This window comes from Chiloscyllium punctatum, chromosome 8 (genome assembly GCF_047496795.1).
Source record: "Chiloscyllium punctatum isolate Juve2018m chromosome 8, sChiPun1.3, whole genome shotgun sequence".
NCBI classification, from domain to species: domain Eukaryota; kingdom Metazoa; phylum Chordata; class Chondrichthyes; order Orectolobiformes; family Hemiscylliidae; genus Chiloscyllium; species Chiloscyllium punctatum.
The window spans coordinates 43,524,730-43,549,141 of NC_092746.1; the positions used below are offsets into that span (position 1 = coordinate 43,524,730).

At 39.7% G+C, this 24,412-nt stretch overlaps 1 protein-coding gene across 1 annotated transcript in view; it reads left to right on the plus strand.

Annotated features, from left to right (window-relative positions):
- Window positions 1-24,412, plus strand: part of LOC140480497 (uncharacterized) — a 264,377-nt gene that overhangs the window by 32,801 nt on the left and 207,164 nt on the right. The window contains exons 10-11 of the mRNA XM_072575429.1: window positions 30-74; window positions 7,695-7,748. Of these exons, the coding sequence (XP_072431530.1) occupies window positions 30-74; window positions 7,695-7,748 (99 nt within the window). The remainder of the gene's footprint in view (window positions 1-29; window positions 75-7,694; window positions 7,749-24,412) is intronic.

Genomic DNA, 24,412 nt, shown 5'->3' on the forward strand with positions numbered 1-24,412 from the left:
AGCTTATGGGGTTATCATTAATCTTCTAGGGTCCTGAAGGACCACCAGGTCCAAGTGGAGAAAGAGGAGTGATGGTAAGTGAACATCAACTTCAGTTTTCAATTACTACAACTAAATTATCAACCAAATTATATTTGAATGTGCTAAATACGATTGGTTAGAAAAGTAATAACATTGGTTTTGTTCAAATGTACTTTTGTTCTTTGTATTCCATTTGTTGAAGGTAAGACTAAAAGATCTTAATAACTGAGATCCATCCCAAACATCTTATTGAGTCTAGCAATGGTTTATGCTAGCATACAGGGTTAATGAGATACAGAATCGGCCATTTCTGAAGACCTGGAAAGAGAAAATAGAATGAGCTACACTGCACAAGATGCAGCGAGATGATCTTGACATCAAGATGAATTGAGACTTCACATCCTACTCTATCAAGCATCTCACTGGAGACCACTCTCCCTCAGGCTCCTATAAAATTCACTTTATGTGTTTGAGTATTGTTTTTAATTCACTCATAGGATACGGACAGTACACAGGACTGACACAGGCAGCATTTATTCCACAATTCAAACTGACTTTCAGAAAGTGGTAATGCGTCCCATTAACCGCAATAGTCAATCTTCTAAAGGTGCTGCCTGTGTTGCTAAGTAGAAAGTTACTGAATTTTGAGCCAGCTATGATGAAGGAACAGTAATACAATTCCAAGTTAGGATGGTATGTGACTGGAGGCGATATTTTCAAGGATATCTGCCCTTGATCTTCTAGATGGCAGACTTCACAAGTGTGGGACCTGCTGTTTAAGAAGCCTTGATAAGTTGTTTCAATGTTTGCACTGACACTTTACCTGGGCAAGAAAGTTGACAAAAGAGAGAGGCATTTATGTGACTCTTTACTCTGTGATTTTTGTTTGGCTTTCTATCACATCAATGAATCCAATATAGTTTGACTATCTGTTCATGGATTTGTCGAAATTCTGTTACACTTTGGTAAAATTTGGCATTTTCAGAATAAACTGATTGTTATTCACATGTTTCTTCTTTTATGCCCCTTCTTAACAAGGAATATCAGAAAAATAATGTTTACAAATATTATGTTGCTAAGCATCCATTTACCAAAGCATAAATCAGTCTGTCTTCCATAACTGTTTATTTGCATTTCATGGTTCAATATAAACTCAAATCTGCTTTCTTTCCTTTCCTAACAAGCTCCATTTACTGGGGAACATCTACCCTTCTTTTTGAAAACCCACCACCAAATCAAAAATACAAGCACTGCCCACCAGCTGCCATGACTCCTGGGCACCTCCACTACACACCTTTGTCCAGCACAAAAAAAACCTATTAACCATTCCACTCTGTTTCCTATCCCCAAATTTGTATTCATGTTGCTACTGGCCTTTTTCTTCGAGGATCTATTACTTTTCTCAAACTCTGTTGTATGGCATTGTATCAAATGCCTGTTGGAAGTCCATCTACATCACATAAATAGCCTTCCTCTCATCAATCCTCTCTGCCACCTTTTCAAAGAGGTCTAGGAAATTAGTTGGACATGATTTTCCATTAACAAATCCACGCTGACTCTTCTGAATCAATCCACATATTTCCATGTGACTATTAATTCAACCCCAAATAATTATCTCTAGGCATTTCCCCATCACCAAGGTTAAACTGACTGGTCTGTATTTGCTAAGCCAATTTTTAAAACATATTTGTATAAATGTGTAACATTTGCAATTCTCCAATCCTCTGATAGCACTAACAAATCCGGGGAAGCTTGAAAGATTATTGCCAGTGCCTCTGCAATTTCTACTCTCACTTTCTACAAAGTCCTTGGATGTGTCTCATTTAGTCCCAGTGCATTCAAGTTTAAGTACTGGCAACTTTCCCATTACCACATCCTTATCAATTTTAAACTCTTCTAGAGACTGAGTTTCCTCCTCTGTTGCCATGATCTGAGCAGCATCTGCCTTGTAGGTAAAAAAAATGTAGAGTATTTATTAAATACCTCAGTGATGTCTCTTGCCTGTAAGTGTAAACCCAATTTTGGTCCCTAATTCACTGTATTCCTCCTTTTACCACCCATTTTGCCATTAATGTGTTTTTAGATGATTGTGGAATTTCATTTTATATTGGTTTCCAGACTACTTTCTAAGAATGCCTTCCCCAGACCAATGTCTTTCTAGCAGCTCCTGGTGAGTAGGATTATAACTGTTTTCAATCCTTCCATCTGAAGTAAGATCAGTGGCAGATGTTTCCTGATATTGATCTTGCTGTAAATAGTCTAGGCCGGGAAGGCCACTTAAAGGTTAAACCACTACTGCAGCAAACCACTGGTATATTTTGCTTGATTGACACCCAGTGAAAGGAAAATCAATCATTATACACAATCTAGCAAAGGACTATAACAATATCTGTAAAAGGAAAAAGGAAGGAAATGATTTGTGATAGTTCATGGAGAATTCTTAAGGTAACATTTTAACGAATGAATGAGAATGGGAATGAATATACATAATTTGAAAGTTATTGCAAGTAATGGAATAGATTTGAAGTAATACAGTTGATAACAGTAAAACATTTGGAGGATACTTGATTGGAATGTCAGTAAATTCAGTTAGTCTTAGGATTGAATGTAGAAAACACAGTGCTAAGTATAACAATAATTGAATATGTATTGGCTTGGAATAGAATTTACAAGATATGCTAGTCTTGCAATTTTGAACATTCATTGTGAGCAGTGTCCCAAATCTTCATTTATGGAATGTGAAATTGGGTTTATTATTAATCCCTTCAGAATAGAATGATGTCTTAAGGCTAAATAGCTGTGAATGAAAATCTGCATGTGTATTATTCTTATTCACAACTGACTTTGTCCCATGGATTAATGTGGCGACTGCAATTCTTGTTTTACTTTGAGTATTAGTGAACAAAATTGCTGAGGCCATGGCAGAAGGACTGTACAAAACTTTGATTATTAACTTTTAGGCTCAAGTGATCATTTTCCTCTTGAATGGAAAAGAAAATTGGCATGGGAGTGTAAATATGCCAAGAACACCTTTGATAGGAATCCTTATATGTGCTTGTATGTATGTTTTGGTGGTCTTGGTTGCAGCTTCTGTGAAGACAGTGATGTGAAAAATGTATAATATGTATTTAAAATCATTTCTGAAGGGATTATCATAGAGGTAGATGAATATGGCTCATTTCTATAGAAACTTTCTTTAAAATAAGATCAAGATCATAGTCCTTTTGAAACAGTGACCCTTGTCCAGCATTGCGCAGAAGCAAATGGCTGTAGACCTCTGCGGTATGTTAATGTAAAATTGTGTATACTGCATTGGTTTATGACAGGTGGTTAAACATTGAAGGCCATTGGCTTGTTTTCAGTTCACAAGAATAGATAATTAATTTTAGTCTAGAATACAGCTGTGCTGAGGGAGGATGTTCCCAGAAATACAACCAGGGAAGTTGTTTGGGTGGAACTGAGAAATAAGAAGGGGATGACCACCTTATTGGGATTGTATTATAGACCTCCCAATAGTCAGGGGGAAATTGAGAAACAAACTTGTAAGGAGATTTCAGCTATCTGTGAGAGTAATGGGGTGGTTACAGTCGGGGATTTTAACTTTCCAAACATCGACTGGGACTGCCATAGTGTTGTAGGTTTGGATGGAAAGGAATTTCTTAAGTGTGTACAAGACAATTTTCTGATTCAGTATGTGGATGTACCTACTAGAGAAGGTGCAAAACCTGACGTACTCTTGGGAAATAAGGCACGGCAGGTGACTGAGGTGTCAGTGGGGGAGCACTTTGGGGCCAGCAATCATAATTCTATTTGTTTTAAAATAGTGATGGAAAAGGATAGATCAGATCTAAAAGTTGAAGTTCTAAATTGGAGAAAGGCCAATTTTGACGGTATTAGGCAAGAACTTTCAAAAGCTGATTGGAGGCAGATGTTCGCAGGTAAAGGGATGGCTGGAAAATGGGAAGCCTTCAGTAACGAGATAACAAGAGTCCAGAGAAAGTATATTCCTGTCAGGGTGAAAGGGAAGGCTGATAGGTATAGGGAATGCTGGATGACTAAAGAAATTGAGGGTTTGGTTAAGAAAAAGAAGGAAGCATATGTCAGGTATAGACAGGATAGATCGAGTGAATCCTTAGAAGAGTATAAAGGAAGTGGGAGTGTACTTAAGAGGGAAATCAGGTGGGCAAAATAGGGACATGAGATAGCTTTGGCAAATAGAATTAAGGAGAATGCAAAGGGTTTTTACAAATACATTAAGGACAAAAGGGTAACTAGGGAGAGATTAGGGCCCTTCAAAGATCAGCAAGATGGCCTTTGTGTGGAGCCACAGAAAATGGGGGTGATACTAAATGAATATTTTGCATCGGTATTTACTGTGGAAAAGGATATGGAAGATATAGACTGTAGGGAAATAGATGGTGACATCTTGCAAAATGCCCAGATTACAGAAGAGGAAGTGCTGGGTGTCTTGAAACGGTTAAAGGTGGATAAATCCCCAGGACCTGACCAGGTGTACCCGAGAACTCTGTGGGAAGCTAGAGAAGTGATTGCTGGGCCTCTTGCTGAGATATTTGTATCATCGATAGTCACAGGTGAGATGCCAGAAGACTGGAGGTTGGCAAATGTGGTGCCATTGTTTAAGAAGGACAGTAAAGACAAGCCAGGGAACTATAGACCAGTGAGCCTGACATTGGTGGTGGGCAAGTTGTTGGAGGGAATCCTGAGGGACAGGATGTACATGTATTTGGAAAGGCAAGGACTGATTTGGGATAGTCAGCATGGCTTTGTATGTGGGAAATCATGTCTCACAAACTTGATTGAGTTTTTTGAAGAAGTAACATAGAAGATTGATGAGGGCAGAGCAGTAGATATGATCTATATGGACTTCAGTAAGGCGTTCGACAAGGTTCCCCATGGGAGACTGATTAGCAAGGTTAGATCTCATGGAATACAGGGAGAACTAGCCATTTGGATACAGACCTGGCTCAAAGGTATAAGACAGAGGGTGGTGGTGGAGGGTTGTTTTTCAGACTGGAGGCCTGTGACCAGTGGAGTGCCACAAGGATCGGTGCTGGGCCCTCTATTTTTTGTCATTTACATAAAGGATTTGGATGCGAGCATAAGAGGTACAGTTAGTAAGTTTGCAGATGACACCAAAATTGGAGGTGTCGTGGACAGCGAAGAGGGTTAGGGATTTTGGGAAAGCAAATCTTACTGCATTTTGGGAAAGCAAATCTTAGCAGGACTTATACACTTAATGGTAAGGTCCTAGGGAGTGTTGCTGAACAAAGAGACCTTGGAGTGCAGGTTTATAGCTTCTTGAAAGTGGAGTCGCAGGTAGATAGGATAGTGAAGAAGACGTTTGGTATGCTTTCCTTTATTGGTCAGAGTATTGAGTACAGGAGTTGGGAGGTCATGTTGCGGCTGTACAGGACATTGATTAGGCCACTGTTGGAATATTGCGTGCAATTCTGGTCTCCTTCCTATCGGAAAGATGTTGTGAAACTTGAGAGGGTTCAGAAAAGATTTACAAGGATGTTTCCAGGGTTGGAGGATGTGAGTTATAGGGAGAGGCTGAACAAGCTGGGGCTGTTTTCCCTGGAGCATTGGAGGCTGAGGGGAGACCTTTTAGAGGTTTACAAAATTATGAGGGATAGGATTAATAGACAAAGTCTTTTCCCTGGAGTCGGGGAGTCCAGAACTAGAGGGCATAGGTTTAGGGTGAGAGTGGAAAGATATAAAAGAGACCTAAGGGGCAACTTTTTCACGCAGAGGGTGGTACATGTATGGAATGAGCTGCCAGAGGATGTGGTGGAGGCTGGTACAATTGTAACATTTAAGAGGCATTTGGATGGGTATATGAATACGAAGGGTTTGGAGGGAGATGGGCCGGGTGCTGCCAGGTGGGACTAGATTGGGTTGGGATATCTGGTCGGCATGGATGGGTTGGACTGAAGGGTCTGTTTCCATGCTGTACATCTCTATGACTCTATGACTCTAAAAGCCAGAGATTGAAAGTTCTAGGGGATGTTCAGAGGAAAACTTATTTGGGTCAAAAAAAAAGGTTGTGGGATCATGATGCATACCTGTTGATAGTGATGCAAACTGCTCACAACATTCATGGTGCTGCGTTATTTAATATTTCAGTGTACATCACAGGCTGAGCAGGGTCGTGAATGTATGGATACATCTGAAAGGTGCCAGTATCATGAATCACTTAAAGACCACTTAAAATTTCCTGCCCTTCATAAAAGGGATATGCACAGTAGTTGGAGTAGCTGCTTCCAGTTCTGCAGGAAGTGAATCTGTGCATATATTCTTGTATTTCTGCAGGCTGCCCCAGACCACCAAGTCCTATGATGTGGAACATGTTTATGACCTGCACCTCAGCCAAGCTGACACTGGGGTTCTTTGTCCCAGTTGGCTGGATAGCTGGTTTGTGAAGCAGAATGATGGCAACTGCATGAGTTCAATTCCTGCACCAGCTGAGGTTATCTTGAAGGATTCTCCTTCTCAGCCTTACCTGATGCGTGGTGATCCTCAGCTTAAATCCATCACCAGTCATCTTTCCCTCTAATGAGGGAGTGGCCCTCTGGAGCTATAGAAACTTTACCTTTACCTATGCAAAATTTGTACCAATGGTATTGAGTGATCACTTATATTGCCATGATAAAATCATTTAAAAAATTTAATGTTCTTGAATCTTAAAAATGAATCATAATTAAGCACACCTTCATGCTTGATCACACTAAATAACTGTCCATTGGACACAGTAGCAAAATCTGCTATCTTACATCCACAGTGACAACCTTATTCTTGAGACAGAACTTCATTACATGCAAAGGTTAAGCAGCTACTATCTGTACCCAACTCCCAAACTGTGTGTTGTACAAGCTTAGGCCTTAAAACTGAGGTGAGGCCTGTGTGCTCATCATTTATTGCATGGCTTTGAAGAAAGGTTGACAGATATCGAACAAGAAAGAAAACTCAACACCCTTCATCTTTGATCTCTGGCTCTGTTTCAGCATCAGATGGAAGGATGAAAACATCAGTATGTTAGCTGTTAGTGTGTTAGCTGTTATCAAATAGATAACTTCATTGTTTGTAAGGTGGAAGATAAACACATTCCCAAAGATATTCTGTAGGGAAGATAGAAGTCGTCTGAAGACCAGTATGATGCAAAAAGCTCCACTACAAGGATACTTGAACTCATGAGTTGAATGCCACAAGTATTGATTTCTCAAGAAGGAGACATTAGCTAACCACCGAGTGAAATGGTAACATTATCTATGGACTGATTAATGTCACTATGGCAATCAGTGGCTAAAGCAGCATAACATTAGATGCTAATGCCAAAAATAACAACAGATAACAATGCCTGATAACACCACACGTGTGACACTTGTGGCATAACCTACTTCTCATGAATTGGTCTCTTCAGCCAACAGGAAAATTCCATCCTGTGGAACTATTCTGCCACCAATGCATTTGTTGCATGATCATCATCTCACATAGATAGAAGGATGATGGTAATAATAACAATCAAATACTTTTAAATATTTAGATTAGAGCATTTATCAAATTCTGGATCAACAGAAAAACAAATTTACCTTACTATTGCTTTGAATTAAGAAGACGACTGAAGTTACATTTTATTTGTCCTTTTTCAATAGGGACCACCTGGACTGATTGGCGAGCAGGGCACTGAGGGAATCCAAGGTCCAAAGGTAGGAAATGCCCATTGTCTTTGGGGTTTGCTGTCTGAGTGTATTTCTTTATATAGTAATTAATTTTCTCTCTACTAACAAAAATTAAAATGTATGAACTTGGTCTATGTTTGGAGAGTACAAAGGGCTCGTATTGAATCAATAGAGAGCTTTTCATGAAACCATTTTAAAATGTTTTTAAATTGACTTGGAAAATATTATGAATTAAGATTTCAAACTGAATAAAATTGACAGCGAAACAGTGAAAGAAGACTCTACAAAAAGCTTGAACGCTTGTTCTGTGACCCTTGTTGGAAAAAATATCAGGTCCATTGAAAAATTGATTAAAAACACCTAAGAGGTAAGTTCTTGAAGAGTTATGTTGCAGAAGTTGTGTCCTTCCCTTTGGGCCAGTAGCCCTGAGTTTGAGATCTAATGCTCCAGAAGTGTGCCATAACACATTTGAACAAGTTGTTTTCAAAAAATTCTGCAATGTAACTATGGGTCCAATTATACAAAATTGGTCATATTCCTCAAAGTGAGCTCTTAGAAGAGCAGTTAGTAACCTTTATTTCAATTTCTTGTGATGTAAATTAAAAGAAATGATTCTCCATTGTTTTTATTTACCTAGTGTTCCTCTGTTGCACTTTTCACTGTCTTGTGAGCTTATTGGTAAAACTGGCAACATTCGCCTGTAGTTTTCTCTTTTTTGTTTTGTAGCTTTTTCTCTGGAAAATGAGAAACTTGTTGTAGGTCTGTGGGCAAAAAAAGGACATGAATTGAATATGGTAGCTTAGAGACAATCGATTCATCATTTCTCAACATTTGCCTTGTGACATTTCCTGAAAACATTTGCGAACTTAGCAAACTTTCTAGACTCATGAATAAATTCTGCAGGTTGACAAATGTTTTCTGAAACATGGTATATTTTTAACATTTAATTTTAATAGAAGTATGGAAAAACAGCCTGAAGGCAGTCATGCATCTACTTTACTTTTGAGCTGACAGCAGACTGCCTATTCTTTCCCTTTGTCATTGATGTAAAACCTCACACCTGAGACCTAGAGTTTTATGTGGCTCATAATTGATATTTATAAGACATTAAATAAGACTCATAAAATCTATCTGTCTTGTTCCTTGAAGACAGATTCAAAATCACTGCAACAACACCATCTAAACTTAATTGTAAAAAGTGTCAGAGTGAGTGATGCACCAGAAATGTTGGAAGTAATAAGCATACATACAAACTGAGTGATCAGTTTTTGTGGATTCTTGGTAGTCATCAGCACGAAAACTCCAACTATAGCAAAGCATACTCTTTTTGTAGTATATTATATATCCTTTCTCATGGGTGAGCCTAGCTTTAATGTGGGTTTACATTTAGGAGTAAATAGCGATTTATTTAACACAACTATTCACAAGGTGAGAGAAGAGATCCTGGTAGAACCTTAAGGTCTCAGGCTGAAGTCCATGTGATTTGTTATGTCGGTGACAAAACATCATTTGCACATTTTAGGAGATATTCTGAGAGTAAATGTATAATTAGCCTTTACTTGATATCCCCCCCACAAATCACATTCATCAATCGCCATCAGCTCAGTTCTCTTTGAGGATGTATGGGATGCATGAGCTCCCTTCCTAAAATCTGGGAGACTCAATGCAGGATGAAGTGATGGCAATATTAATGTCGACAAGAACATTTCTGGAGCTCCATCAGAGAGTAGAAGTGCATCATGGAAACAAATTTTAAGACCAAGATCTATGAGGAGTACTTACATAGCACTTAGATCTTCAATTTGAATTACTTCCCTCATGTAAGTCTAAGACTTTTACCAAAAGATCATCCTTTATATGAGGGTGATCTCAATAGGTAACAAGGGCTTGCTTCTCCTTGATAGCTGTCTGCGACTTCTAAGCAAGATTTTGTTCTTTCTCTCAAGACTGCTTTTTGATCATAAGGTCATTATTACAGTTGGAAATTTTGCTCAGCTAATAATCTTGGAGATCCAAACCTTTTTTTCAATCAATGTATCTCTTTATGTCAATTGCCTGAGAGCTTTGGCTGTCTCTGCAGGGCAGTTCTGAAATTCTGCTGTAAGATTTTCAGTTTAGTCTCCTAGGTTTAATTATATTGCATGACTAATAGTTCGGCTCTTAGGCCAGCAGTCTCTTTAAGGTAGTTAGATTTCAGCAATTTTTGTGAATCTTCAATCTATTCAAGCTCTTTTTAATGCTTGAACTTAGACTTTGCCAAATTATTCCGTGTCCCTTGATGCTGCAATAGCAAAACCACAATCCCTTCTATCCCAACACCATCATTTGTCACTCATCAAGTACCAGAGAAAGTTCCTATCTCATCTATGGAATTTACTTACCTGTTTCTTTCAGTTCCTGACATTGATACGGTTTGATAGCCTTTTCCTTGATTATTCAGACAACTGAGTTTAGATATTCTCAGCTTCAAATTACCTTTCAGGGTTCTGAAAGCATACTTCTGGTTTAGAATGTTTAAAATTAAACACTTACACTGAGGTAACCTATTTCCTGACTGTTCTGTACTAACTCCTTTCTCAGGAGAAATTGTTCTCATATCTAACTTTGAACAGGACATTTTTGAACAAAAAACAACTGGTTTCCAATCTATGGGTTTTCTCCCAAGCAAAAAACTCCCGATTCTTCTAAACCAAAAGCAAACTATCATTTTCAAATGTTTTTCTGTGTAATTGAATAGCTCTCAAATTACAAAGAAATTCCCATTATGCTTCCAGGAGCCCTCTCTTTGTACTGTTAAATAATGGCTTCAGGATGGCTGACAAGTTAATTATTGAACCCTCTCATGCACTCAGATCCACATGCCACTCAGATCCACATGCCACTCGTTCAAAATCTAAACTCTATATTAAATGATTCTAAAATATTTAGAAATCATACACCATACATCACGCCACAATTACTCAGTCTGTTGAAAATTTTAGTGAGAATAAATTAGAATCAAGCTGTGTATCAAGTGTTCTCTTCTCTTAATGGCTCCTGCAGTGTAATACAAATAATATGATGTAAATCAATCACCTTTGCTGTGTATTTGTTTTGAATCTTGGATGTGAGTGTTAATCTACTAGAAATTTGAGTCAATCAATGTGCAGTTTTTTTGAGGTTATCTTCACTTGGGCTTGGGTGGAACTCTTCAAATTGATTTCAAATAGGACTTCATACCACTAGATAATCTCTACGCACTGATTTAGATTTTCATTTCAATGGAAATGGCTGTTGTATCAACCAGATCAGCAGAAAAAATAGTTTTTGTCAATGGTATGATTATTCATTACGCCAAAATGGTGCACACGCAGCCAGGGCTGATGGTGTCAGCTGGTCACAATAGACTTCAGGATGTACTGTTGATGTCACATTCATGAGAAGTGACACCAGTATATGTACAGGTTATCCAATCTTTATTTCACAGTAATCAGCTTTTAAGAGTGCTGCCTTGGGCTTCCAGTGGTGGGCTGTTTCTCAGCATTTGCAATGAAATAAAATGGAACCATTCTCACTAGAGGAGCTGCTACTCAGGAGGAACAATGACTTGTAAATGGAGCCCAAACACACAGTGATGGCCTCAGGCTCCAACTATGAAACTATTCATCTGGGTTAGTCCAAAGTGGTACAGCTGCTTATTAATTACGCCAGTATTATGTTTTTAAGGGTTGTAAGTTTGCTCAGTGAGCTGGTAGATTTGTTCTCAGACATTGCATCAAGATGCTAGGTAGCATCATCAGTGAGCATCCAGTGAAGCACTGGTGATCAGTCCTGTTTTCTATTTATGTATCTTGGTGTTTACGGTGGGTGATAATGCCAGCATTATCTTTGAACATGTGACTTCTAGGTGACATTTATATGATTTACAGCCTTTAGCAAATGAATGAAGTTTTTACAGAATTTCCTGGAAAGGTGCTAACAGTTTACTTGATCACATTTGCAAAGACCTTCAGGCTAAAATTGTACAATCTTTCTGATGGGCTCCTGCCAAGGTTCCAATGGGAGGTTGGCTGAAGCCAGATTTTCCAAGCAGGAAGGTGCAGGTAAATTTACCATTGCAGCAGGCAGGCCTAGCAGGCCAATGAAAATGAAACACCTTTGCACTGGCCTCAAAAAATGAGGTGGACTCAATGTTGGGGAGCACTGGCAGAGAAGATGTCAGTCTGCAACCTTTCAGAACCTTTTGCATTGCAAGTACGATACAATTTTAACTGTAATGCTAATCTATCCATAACCTACAGCTGCTGCGTCAACAAATACTCTGAGAGGAAGAGTTTCTTGTACTGTCTTAGGGTAAAGTCTTATCAGGCTACACGTATATGGCTGCTCGCTCATTGGAGAGAGATGACTGGCAAGTGTTTAACCTGAGGGGCACCACACCTCAGGTAAGGTTGGGGGTGGGGAGGGGTGGGGGGGAGCGGAGCAGGAACTGAGAAGGAGATCCCTTCATAGTAACCTCAGCCAGTGTGTTAATTGAGCTCACACTGTTGGCATCAATCTGCATTGGAGATCATTTGCTCCTAAGACCTACTTTAAGTTCAGAAGAGTTTAATGGGAGCAGTTATCTCATGGTAGGAAATAATCAAGAATCAACAAATTAATTTAAGTGATTTTGATTACCAGTTCCAGAAGTGAAATCCTGGGAGATTTCTACAAATTATTGTCTGCGAAAGATGTAGAATTTTTAACAGTTTTACTCTTCAAAATAAAGCACAAAATAAAGTTTCTGAACGTAATTTAAATTGCACACAATCAGGCTACAGACAAATAAGTAGAATTTTCATCCTCTGGTGGGGGAGGGGCTGGGAGACGTCAGGAATGGGGGAAAATTTGCAACAATAGTAATATTATTTTGCAGAAAATGTATTTATAGTATGAAGACAGATTGTCTTGCCAAAATCTTGTTATATAAAATATATTTCTGTTTGATATGATAGTGCGACTGAAGGAATTGAGCAGCTTTTTCTTTTTTTTATGGGAACTAAAATGAAAGCAATTTAAATGTGTAAAAGAATAGTGTATTCAACTGTATAATATCCAGACATTATTATGAGCTTACGCCAAATATTTTAATGCTTCAATAGTCAACATTCAGCAATATGCTGAGATTTTAAAATGGGAAACAAAATGGATAATGTCATTTGCTTCAAATGCAAGAAAGAAGTCTTGAATAGACATATTGAAATGGCCCAGAGGGATTCATAAAAATGATCTACCACAAAGCAGGTTTTTGAAGTACATGAATGCACATCACACATTTCGAGCGTGAATACTGACTGCAATTTTTGGCAGTTTATTTGACCGTAAGGACACCATAATAGAATTTAATCTGCCTCTTGGACAATGTTCATGGGGGTCACTAGATAACTATTTTGAGTAGGAATCATAACTTGTATTTCATTTCTCATATCTAACCTGGGATACTAAGGTCAATTGTGGAAACCTATCTGTTGCCCTGATAAATTCAACATAGCCCATGATTCAAACCTGCAATTATCTGCTCTGTATTGGTCTAATATTCCATTCCATATTGTCTTTAACTGCTAAAATGTTTGGAGAAGATAGCAATCGTTGCTAATTTTCTTGTACTTCCCATAACTTATGAAAACAACTTTTCTTATTTCTTAGTTTTGTGGCATTTTCTACATTTTAAGCACAATGACAACTTGGATTAATGTTATATTCTTCATGTCCTAAGTATTTAATGGAATATAAATGGATTCCAAAGTGCAGAGGAAGAAGAGTTAGGGAAGTTGACTGGATACAGGCTAAAGAATCGGCTGAGTGGTAGCAAGAACATTTAGGCTTACGTAGACATTTAGGAGATTGAGGCTAAGGTAGAACATAGAAAAATACAGCACAGTACAGACCCTTTGGCCCTCAATGTTGCGCCGATCCAAGCCCACCTAACCTACACTAGCCCGTTTAAATGCCCATAAAGAGGGAGAGTCCACCACTGCTACTGGCAGGGCATTCCATGAACTCACGACTCGCTGAGTAAAGAATCTACCCCTAACATCTGTCCTATACCTACCACCCCTTAGTTTAAAGCTATGCCCCCTCGTAATAGCTGACTCCATATGTGGAAAAAGGTTCTCATGGTCAACCCTATCTAAACCCCTAATCATCTTGTACACCTCTATCAAGTCACCCCTAAACCTTCTTTTCTCCAATGAAAACAGCCCCAAGTGCCTCAGCCTTTCCTCATACGATCTTCCTACCATACCAGGCAACATCCTGGTAAACCTCTTCTGCACCCGTTCCAGTGCCTCCACATCCTTCCTATAGTATGACGCCCAAAACTGCACACAATACTCCAGATGCGGCCGCACCAGAGTCTTATACAACTGCAACATTACCTCAGGACTCCGGAACTCAATTCCTCTATTAATAAAAGCCAGTACACCATATGCCTTCTTCACCGCACTATTTACCTGGGTGGCAACTTTCAGAGATCTGTGTACAAGGATACCAAGATCCCTCTGCTCATCCACACTACCAAGTATCTGACCATTAGCCCAGTACCCCACCTTTTTGTTACTCATACCAAAGTGAATCACCTCACACTTACCCAGATTGAACTTCATTTGCCACCTTTCTGTCCAGCTCTGCAGCTTATCTATATCCTGCTGTAACCTGCCACATCCTTCCTCACTGTCAACAACTCCACCGACTTTTGTATCATCCGCAAACGTGCTCACCCAACCTTCTAGCCCCTCCTCCAGGTCATTTATAAAAATGACAAACAGCAATGGTCCCAAAATAGATCCTTGCAGAACACCGCTAGTAACTGCACTCCAAGATGAACCTTTACCATCAACTACTACCCTCTGTCTTCTTCCAGTCAGCCAATTCCTAATCCAAACCTCCAACTCACCCTCAATGCCATACCTCCATATATTTTGCAGTAGCCTACCATAGGGAATCTTATCAAACACCTTACTAAAATCCATATACACCACGTCTACCACTTTACCCTCGTCCACCTCCTTAGTCACCTTCTCAAAGAATTTAATAAGGTTTGTGAGGCACGATCTGCCCTTCACAAAACCATGATGACTATCCTTGATCACATTATTCCTATCCAGATGTTCATAAATCCTATCCCTTACAATTCTCTCTAAGACTTTGCCCACAACAGAAGTGAAGCTCACTGGCCTATAGTTACTAGGGTTATCCCTACTCCCCTTCTTGAACAAGGGAACCACATTTGCTATCCTCCAGTCTTCTGGCACTATTCCTGTAGACAACGAGGACATAAAAATCAAGGCCAATGGCTCTGCAATCTCCTCCCTTGCTTCCCAGAGAATCCTAGGATAAATGCCACCAGGCCCGGGGACTTGCCTATTTTCACCCTTTCCAGAATTTCCAACACCTCTTCCCTACATACCTCAAAGCCGTCCATTCTAATTAATTGTGACTCAGTATCACATCGGCAACAATGTCCTGTTCCTGAGTGAATACTGCCGAAAAGTATTCATTCAGTGTCTCCCCAATCTCTTTAGCCTCCACACCCAACTTCCCACTATTATCCTTGACTGGATCTATTCCTACCTTCGTCGTTCTTTTATTCCTGACATACCTATAGAAAGCCTTTGGGTTTTCCCTAATCCTACCAACTAAGGACTTTTCATGTCCCCTCCTTGCTGCTCTTAGCTCTCTCTTCACGTCCTTCCTGGCTACCTTATAACTCTCAATTGCCCCAATTGAACCTTCACGCCTCATCTTTACATAGGCCGCCCTCTTCCCTTTAACAAGGGATTCCAATTCCTTATTAAACCATGGCTCCCTCACACGACCCTTTCCTCCCTGCCTGACAGGTACATACTTATCAAGGACACTCAATAGTTGCTCCTTGAACAAGCTCCACATATTGATTGCGCCCTTCCCTTGAAGCCTACTTTTCCAAGCCACGTATCCTAAGTCATGCCTCACCACATCATAATTTCCCTGCTCCCAGCTATAACTCTTGCCCTGCAATGCACACTTATCCCTCTCCATCACTAGAGTAAAAGTCACCGAATTGTGGTCACTGTCCCCAAAGTGCTCACCTACCTCCAATATTAACACCTGGCCTGGTTCGTTACCCAGAACCAAATCCAGTATGGCCTCATCTCTTGTTGGCCTGTCTACATATTGTGTCAGGAAACCCTCCTGCACACATTGGACAAACACCGACCCATCTAACGAACTCGAGCTATAGCTTTCCCAGTCAATATCAGGAAAGTTAAAGTCCCCCATAACAACCACCCTATTACTTTCACTCTTCTCCTGAATCATCCTCGCAATCCTTTCTTCTACATCTCTAGGACTATTAGAAGGCCTGTAGAAAACTCCTAACAGGGTGACCTCACCTTTCCTATTCCTAACCTCAGCCCAAACTACCTCAGATGGCGAGTCTTCATCCATCGTCCTTTCCACCCCTGTAATACTATCTTTGACAAGCAATGCCACACCTCCCCCTCTTTTACCCCTACCTCTGACCCAACTAAAACATTTAAACCCTGGAACCTGCAACAGCCAATCCTGTCCCTGTTCTACCCATGTTTCCGTAATAGCCACAACATCGAAATCCCAGGTACCAACCCACGCTGCAAGTTCACCTATCTTATTTTGTATACTTCTTGCATTGAAGTATACACACTTCAAGCCACTTTCCTGTTTACAGGCACCCTCCTTTGAGATTGATGCCAAGTTCCTAACCTCCCTACACTTCAGGTCCTGCACCCTAAAGCAACAGTCCAGGTTCCCATGCCCCTGCAGAGTTAGTTTAAACCCCCCCAAGAGCACTAGCAAACCTCCCCCCAAGGATACTGGTGCCCCTCGGGTTCAGGTGTAGACCATCCTGTTTATAGAGGTCCCACCTTCCCCAGAAAGAACCCCAGGTAGTTGAAGTTCTCTGGACACAGGCAAATGCAAAGAAAGGCAGTGATAAAAGAAGAGATGGCACATGCTGGTATGTAAATTTGGAGGAATTGTAGAAAGAAAGAAGCATGAATTAGTTGGTGAATAGTGGGTACCAGTAGGGGAGATCAAAAGTTTTGATATTAATGCATTGGGGGCAGTAAAGATTAATCAAAGGAGGAGTGATTGTGGATCAGGAAGTTGTGTGTGACTGTGATGAATGATCAATGTTATTCTTTAACCATGGAGAGAAAAGTACTGATCAATATAGTCTTACCTCAATTTATATTTTGCTCCAAGTATTGATGCATTTACTTCAATTGCTAAATCGCAATAACATGAATGTACTTTGTCACTGATGTAAACTCTGCTTCTTCAATGACTTCCATGGAAGTATAATTAGTCGTGCACCAAGGAGTTTTGCATGAAAGTTTAGGTTTACTGGATTCCAACAGGTCAATAAGTAGGATATCTTTCTAGTTATGTGTTAGCTTGAAAATGATAAAAGCATACATGGAAGTTTTATAGTGCTCATAATGGGGCTGAGTTCAGAGGACCAATAGCAGGAATATGTATGGTCGACCATTCACGAAAAAGCAGAGTACTATCTTGGTCAAAGTGCAGATTAAGGATGTATTTGTTTAGAGAGAGTAGAGAACTCTGCTCTATATAGATCTTCTTTAACAAATCACAGATTTTAAGTAGAGGTACATGTGTATTGAGAGGGGGAAGGTTAGCTCAGGCGACTTAGTGTGTGGATCAGAATAACATCCAGGCAGGGAACTCAAGAAGAAAATGCTAATTAGCCATATAATGTTTCAAAATGCACATTATTAAAATGACAATTTCTGAAGTCAAGTTACTCAATTATAATTAATCAGTGAGAGTTTACATTAGTGCCAATTTGACATTGTTTCAAGTTGACATATAAAATGTGCACAAAATACTTGCACGAAAATATGCAGATAAACTGATGTAGGACAATATTGACAAGGAATTTGTTTTCTCAGGTGAAAAAACCTGAACAGGTTTTTCATTATACTTGCACTGGCTTAAGACATTCAATGGGATTTTGCACTGGAGCTTGCTATTAACTGGAGAGTCACAAAAAAAAGAGTGTCCTCTATAGTACAGCTGAACTACCCTTTGTGAATCGGGCAAACAACTGTATCTCCTTAACAATCATTTGGAGAATTGCTAATTAGAAGCAAAGTTCAAATCTGGAAGTGCCAGTTACAATATTAAATTAAATGTCAAATGAGGTACAGAAAATGAAATAGAAGAGATACAAGGATTGCATTGAGAGAGAAAAATAACAGACAGAAAGAAAGAGTTGGCTCAGTCATGCAGGTCAAATGGCACTCTGCGTTGGAGTATTTGCAGAGTGTGGGTATGAGGTGCTAAAGAAAGAAACAGTGCTGGCATGAGGAAATACTGACATGATTTTGTAGATTTCTGCATTTAATCAGTGTGTGATTTGAGGAGCACAAAATACCCTAGTAGGACAGGAAAACTGTGTTTATTAGATACAAAGTGGAAATTGTTTGAAGACTTAACCCTGAATTCTGGATTTAACTGCCAGTTCATGTGATTCCCAGGATATCTGTTACTTGTTAAGGTCAACCATGACAGAGCAGAGTGGGAATTGGTGGAGCTATAAAATTGTCAGCTATAAAATAGCAAACTACGGTGGCTACTTCTGAAATGAAAGGTTTTGCTCAAAGCACTTATTCTAAGAGTCTGTGCTTCCGTTGCTATGGAGTTGATCTCTAACACCTGAGATGTCATTTCTGCTCCCTTAAATATTTTTGACTTTGATCTGTAATTCCCAATGGTCAGCTTTCGCAACAACTTGGGTGCAGTTTGTGCAGCTTTACCTTGTTCCTCATCAGAACACCAAGAAGATCAGTCTCAGCAACACCATTGGGAGCAGCTTTGTCTTCAGTCACATCCCACTCCAGAGGGGCAAAAGATTAAAGGCTGAGCTCCAGCTCAGGAAATACCCTGATTCAGGGTATATGTCTAGATGATCTGCTTTCTGAACGTGACCATATAAAGATGCCTCAGGAGGGTCAGCCTTGGCAAGTTGTTGCTGCCATCTGTAGTCTCGTGGAACAAGACTAATCCATTGTCAAGGTTTCCTAAGCTATGAAATTCTTCACCTCTGAATCCTTCTAGGGATTGACAGGATTTCAGTATCTGCTCACTCCTGTCTTTCTCAGGTGTTTGATACCATATATACAAGGTATCACACTGCTTACATGTAATTTGTTACTATGAGACCAGTCAGAATGGGAGGGCCCTTTGGATTGGTTGCACTTACTGCATTTCCAGGGCTTTACACGCTGCATGGTAAAGCTCCACTAACCTCTGCGTTCCTGAGTCACTGGCAGACTCCCTAACTGTGAGAAGATGTAAATGCTAAAATGTCAACCAACATTTCCAGAAGGAAAACCTTTTGAGAAATAAAGAATTATCTCCCCAGGCATCAAATTATGTCATTGAACAACTGGATGACAGGCTATACAATGTGTGGTTTGATTCCTCCTTCATACTGAAGGTTCAACAATACCTTTACAACGTGCTGTTCTCTTAAAAAGCAAGTAAGTGCATTCTGAACAATTTTATATAAATTAAGAGTAAAGTACATTTTCAGATGGTACACTACAAAAGAAATCAAACAACACAGTACATCAGTATAATGCTTCAAACCACTGTGAGGTTTCTTTAGTTTCTGACACCAGCATTGTTACATCACCAGAGAGAAAGAAAAATGATTTACTCTTTGGCTGAGCTATTAGATAAGGTCATGCTTCTGAAAGATTTAATATTGATGCTGCATCAAGATCCATCCATTCTGATGATATCACACATCTTTGGTTGGAGCAGAAGGAGTCCAGTGCTACTCAATAGAGACTGACGTGTCATATTTTTTGCAGATGGTCCTCTAATTATGCCTAACCAGTCAAGGAGGGGATCAGATGGGCCAATGGGCTGAAGAGTGGCAGATGAAGCTTAATTTAGATAAATGCGAGGTGCTGAATTTTGGAAAAGCAAGTCAGAGCAGGACTTATACACTGAATGGAAACGTCCTGGGGAGTGTTGCTGAACAAAGAGACCTTGGAGTGCAGGTTCATAGCTCCTTGAAAGTGCAGTCGCAGGTAGATAGGATAGTGAAAAAGGTGTTCAGTATGCTTTCCTTTATTGGTCAGACACTGAGTATGGGAGTTTAGAGGTCATATTGCAGTTGTAGAGGACATTGGTTAGGCCATTTTTGGAATGTTGCATGCAATTTTGGTCTCCTTCCTATTGGAAGGATGTTGTGAAACTTGAAAGGGTTCAGAAAAGATTTACAGGATTGTTGCCAGGGTTGGAAGATTTGAGCTATAGGGAGAGGTTGAATAGGCTGGGGCTTTTTTCCCTGGAGCTTCAGAGGTTGAGGGTTGACCGTATAGAATCATGAAGGGCATGGATAGGATAAATAGACAAGATCTTTTCCCTGGGGTTAGGGAGTCCAGAACTAGAGGGCATAGGTTTATGGTGAGAGGGGAAAGATTTAAAAGGGACCTAAGGGGCAACTTTTTCATGCAGAGGATGGTGCATGTATGGATTGAGCTGCCTGAGAAAGTGGTGGACGCTGGGGCAATTACAATATTTAAGAGGTATCTGGACAGATATATGATTAGGAAGGGTATAAGAGGAATATGGGCCAAATGTTGGCAATGGGACTAGATTAGGTGGGATATCTGGTTGGCATGGATGAGTTGGACTGAGGGGTCTGTTTACATCCTGTACATCTCTGTGACTCTATGTGGACAAGAAGTTGGTAAATAGTATATAATGTGGGCAAATGTGAACTGTTGTTTGAAAGGGACAACAAAAGAACGTAATATTATTTAAATAGAGAAAAACTGCAGAAAGCAGAAACTCAAAGGGATTTGGTGATACTTGTGCATGAAACTCACAAAGCTAGCACAGGTAATCAGGAATGCTAATGGAATTTTAGTCCTTATTTCAACAGAGTTACAATAAATGAGTAGGGAAATCTTACTGCAACTGTTGTACCTCTGCTTCTTTAATAAGCTTCCCTCCATCATAAGGTCAGATGTAGCTGAAAACTGTACAATGTTTAGCACCATTTGTCATGTTGATAGTGAGGTAATGTCACTGGACTAGTAATTTATGAAATCTAGCTAATGTACTGGTGTTATGAGTTTGAATCCAACTGACGGTAGGTTGATTCAAATTGAAAACGGTAAACATCTGGAAGAAAAAGCTACCTAATGGCTGGAGTGCTGCTTAGTTGCATCAGAGTGCAACTGAAGTTTGCTGTATCGGGGAGTTAGATGAAAAAGGAGAGAGGTTATCAGTCCCTCCTTCTCTTTAATCGGTGAGTATGTCTGCTGTTTAATATCCAAATAAGGAGGAGGGAATTTGAGGCATAAGGAGAAAGAGGAGTACGTGAGGGAAGATAGTGAGACTGAGTAGGAAATAAAAATTGAGGCCAGGGCTGGAGGCAGTGGAGAAAGAGTGACATCATATGATAAGCTATAAGTTCATTGGTTGGTAACTGCTAATTTGAATACCTATTTCAGATTAAAAAGAAATTGGAAAAATATTTTACAGATTAAAAACTAAAGACCAGCAGAAACATAAACATATAAATTAAAGCTAATTAAATAAATTAAAGTCGTGGGGTCAGAAGATGTGTTGTACCTGCATTATGTGAGACCTGGTGAACCCACTGTGGTTCATAGTGACCACCGTAGCATATTGCTTTCTTGAGGAAGTCCAGCTCAGAGCTTATGAGCTGGGAATCTGAGCTTTGAGCATTGTGACACATCAGAGAGGGGGAGAGCTACCTGGATGCTGTGTTTCAGGAGGCAATCACAACCTGTAGGTTAACAATTTCAAACTGGTTGAGGGGAGGGGATCCTAAGTAGTAGTGACAATAGAAAGACAGATGAGGATAGTTCTGAATTTGAAAATATCAAGTTAATTAGAAAAGGCAGGCAAGAGCAAGGCAGAGAAAAAGGTAACGCTGATGAATTCCACTCCATTTATTTCAGAGCATTGAGTATATTTAAAACAGAGAAAGATAAATTCTTGATTGGCACGGGATCAAAGGTTATGGGAAGAAAATTGGAAAATGGGGTTGAAAAGCCTATCAGCCATGATTGAATGACAGAGCAGATTTGATAGCCGAATGGCCAAATTTCTGCTCCTCTGTCTTATGGTGTTATGGTCTTATGGGTCTACAGGTAAGGCAGATGAATTCAGGGCATGTATGGAAACACTGGATATACATGGCTGAGGGAAGGACAGGACTGGCAGCTCAGTGTTCTGGGGTTTAGATGCTGTAGGAAGGATAGAAAGGGGGGAAAAGAGGAGGGGGCTGTGGCATTTTTGACTAAGGAAAACTTTGCTGCTGCACTAAGAGAGCATTTTTCTGAGGGATTGTACAGTGAAGCTATAGGGATGGAAGTTGGAAATAAGAAGGGTTTGATGATGTCAGTGGGATTATACCATTGGGGCCACCACCTCCACCAGCTAAAAAGTCAAAGGGAAGTTGAGGAGCAAATATGTAGAGAGATATCAGATATATGTTATAAGCATAGAGTTATAATGTGATGGGGATTTTAACTTTCCAAACAAACTGGGACTGCCATAGTGTTAAGGGCCAGGTGAGGAATTTGTTAGATCTGTTCAGAAAATTTTCTGTATCAATACATAGAATTACCTATGAGAGAAGGAGTAAAACTTAACCTTCTCTTGCAAAATAAGGCACGGCAAATGACTGAAACGTTAGTTGGGGAGCACTTTGGCACTGATGATCATCATTATTAGTTTTAAAATAGTTATGGAAAAGGATAGGCCTTGTATAAAAATTAAAGCTCTTAATTACAGTAAGCAAAATTTTGATGGTTTACAACAGGAACTTTCAAGAATTGATTAGAGTAGATGAGTCGCAGGTAAGGGGACAACTAGCAAGTGGGAGGCTTTCAAAAGTGAGATAATGGGAGCTCAGAAGCATTATGTTCCTATTAATTGTGAAAGGTAAGGCTGATAAGAGTAAGGAACAATGGATGAATGAAGATATTCATATAAGTTTAAAAAGAAGTCTAATATTAGGTACAGACAATTGGGATCAAGTGAATCTCTTGAAGAGTATAAGGGGTGTAGGGGCATTCTTAAGAGAGAAATCAGGAGGGCAAAAAGGGAATTGAGATAGCCTTGGCAAACAAAGTTCAGGAGAATCCAAAGAGATTCTACAACTACATAAAGAGCAACTAGGCCGAGAATAGGACCCATAAAGATGAATGAGGTCATCTATGTGTGGAACCACAGAAAATGGGAGAGATACTAAATGAATATTTCACATCAATTCTTAATGTGGAGAAAGAAATAGAAGCTAGGAAACTTGGAAAGAAATATTGAGAATAGTCTGCATTACTCCTACAGGAAGGATACTGTGAAACTTGAAAGGGTTCAGAAAAGATTTACAAGGTTATTGCCAGGATTGGAGAGTTTGAGCTATTGGGAGAGGCTGAATAGGTTAGGTGAATCCAGTACTAGAAGGTATAGTTTTAAGGTGAGAGGGAAAATATTTAAAAGGGACCTGAGGGGCAACTTTTTCATGAAGAGGGTGGTGTGTATATGGAATGAGCTGCTAGAGAAAGTGGTGGAGACTGGTACAATTACAACATTTAAAAGGTATCTGGATATGGGCCAAGTGCTGGCAAATGGGACTAGATTAATTTAGCATATCTGGTAGGCATGGATGATTGCGACCAAAGGGTCTGTTTCTGTGCTGTACATCTCTATGACTCTAAGACTCTACAGAAGAGGAAGGGCTGAAGGCCTTAAAAAAAACCCATTAAGATGGATACATTTCTTGGACCTGATCAAGTACATTCCAAGACATAGAGAGAAGCTAGGGAAGAGATTGTGGAGCTCCTAACAGATATTTGTATCATCTACATGGGTGAGGTTCTGGAGGACTGGAGGGTGGCTAATGTTATTTAAGAAAGTCTGTAAGGAGAAGCCTGGGAAAAGTAAGTTTGACAACAGTGGTCAGTAAGTCATTAAGCTATTGAAAGGAATTCTTAGAGATAGGATTTACATGCATTTGGAGAGGTAAAGACTGATTAGGGAGAGGCAACATGATTTTGTGCATGGGAAATCATGTCTCTCAAACTTGATTGAGTTTTTTGAGGATGTAACCAAAAAGGTTGAGGGCAGAGTGGTAGACGTTGTCTACATGGACTTTAATAAATCCTTTGATAAGATTCCACATAGTAAACTAATTTGTAAAGTGGATCACATGGGATTCAGGGTGAGCTTGCCAACTGGATACAAAATTGGCTTGATGGTAAAGACCCAAAGGTGGTGGTGGAAGGTTAATTTTCAAACTGGAAGCCTGTGATCAATGGTGTTCCACAGGGATCAGTGCTGGGTCCACTTCCTTTTGTAATTTATATAAGTGATTTGGATAAGAATTTAGGAGGCATGTTTAGTAAGTTTGCAGATGATACCAAAATTGGTGGTATAGTGGACAGTGAAGAAAGTTATCTAAGATTACAAGACCTTGATCAATTGGGTTAATGAGCTGATGAGTGGCAGATGGAGTTTAATTTGGATTGCAAGGTATTGCATTTTGTAAAACAAGCAAGGGCAGGGCCTGTGAAGTTAATGGTAGGGCTCTGGGTGTTGTTGTTGAATAGAGAGACATGGGACTTCAGGTGCAT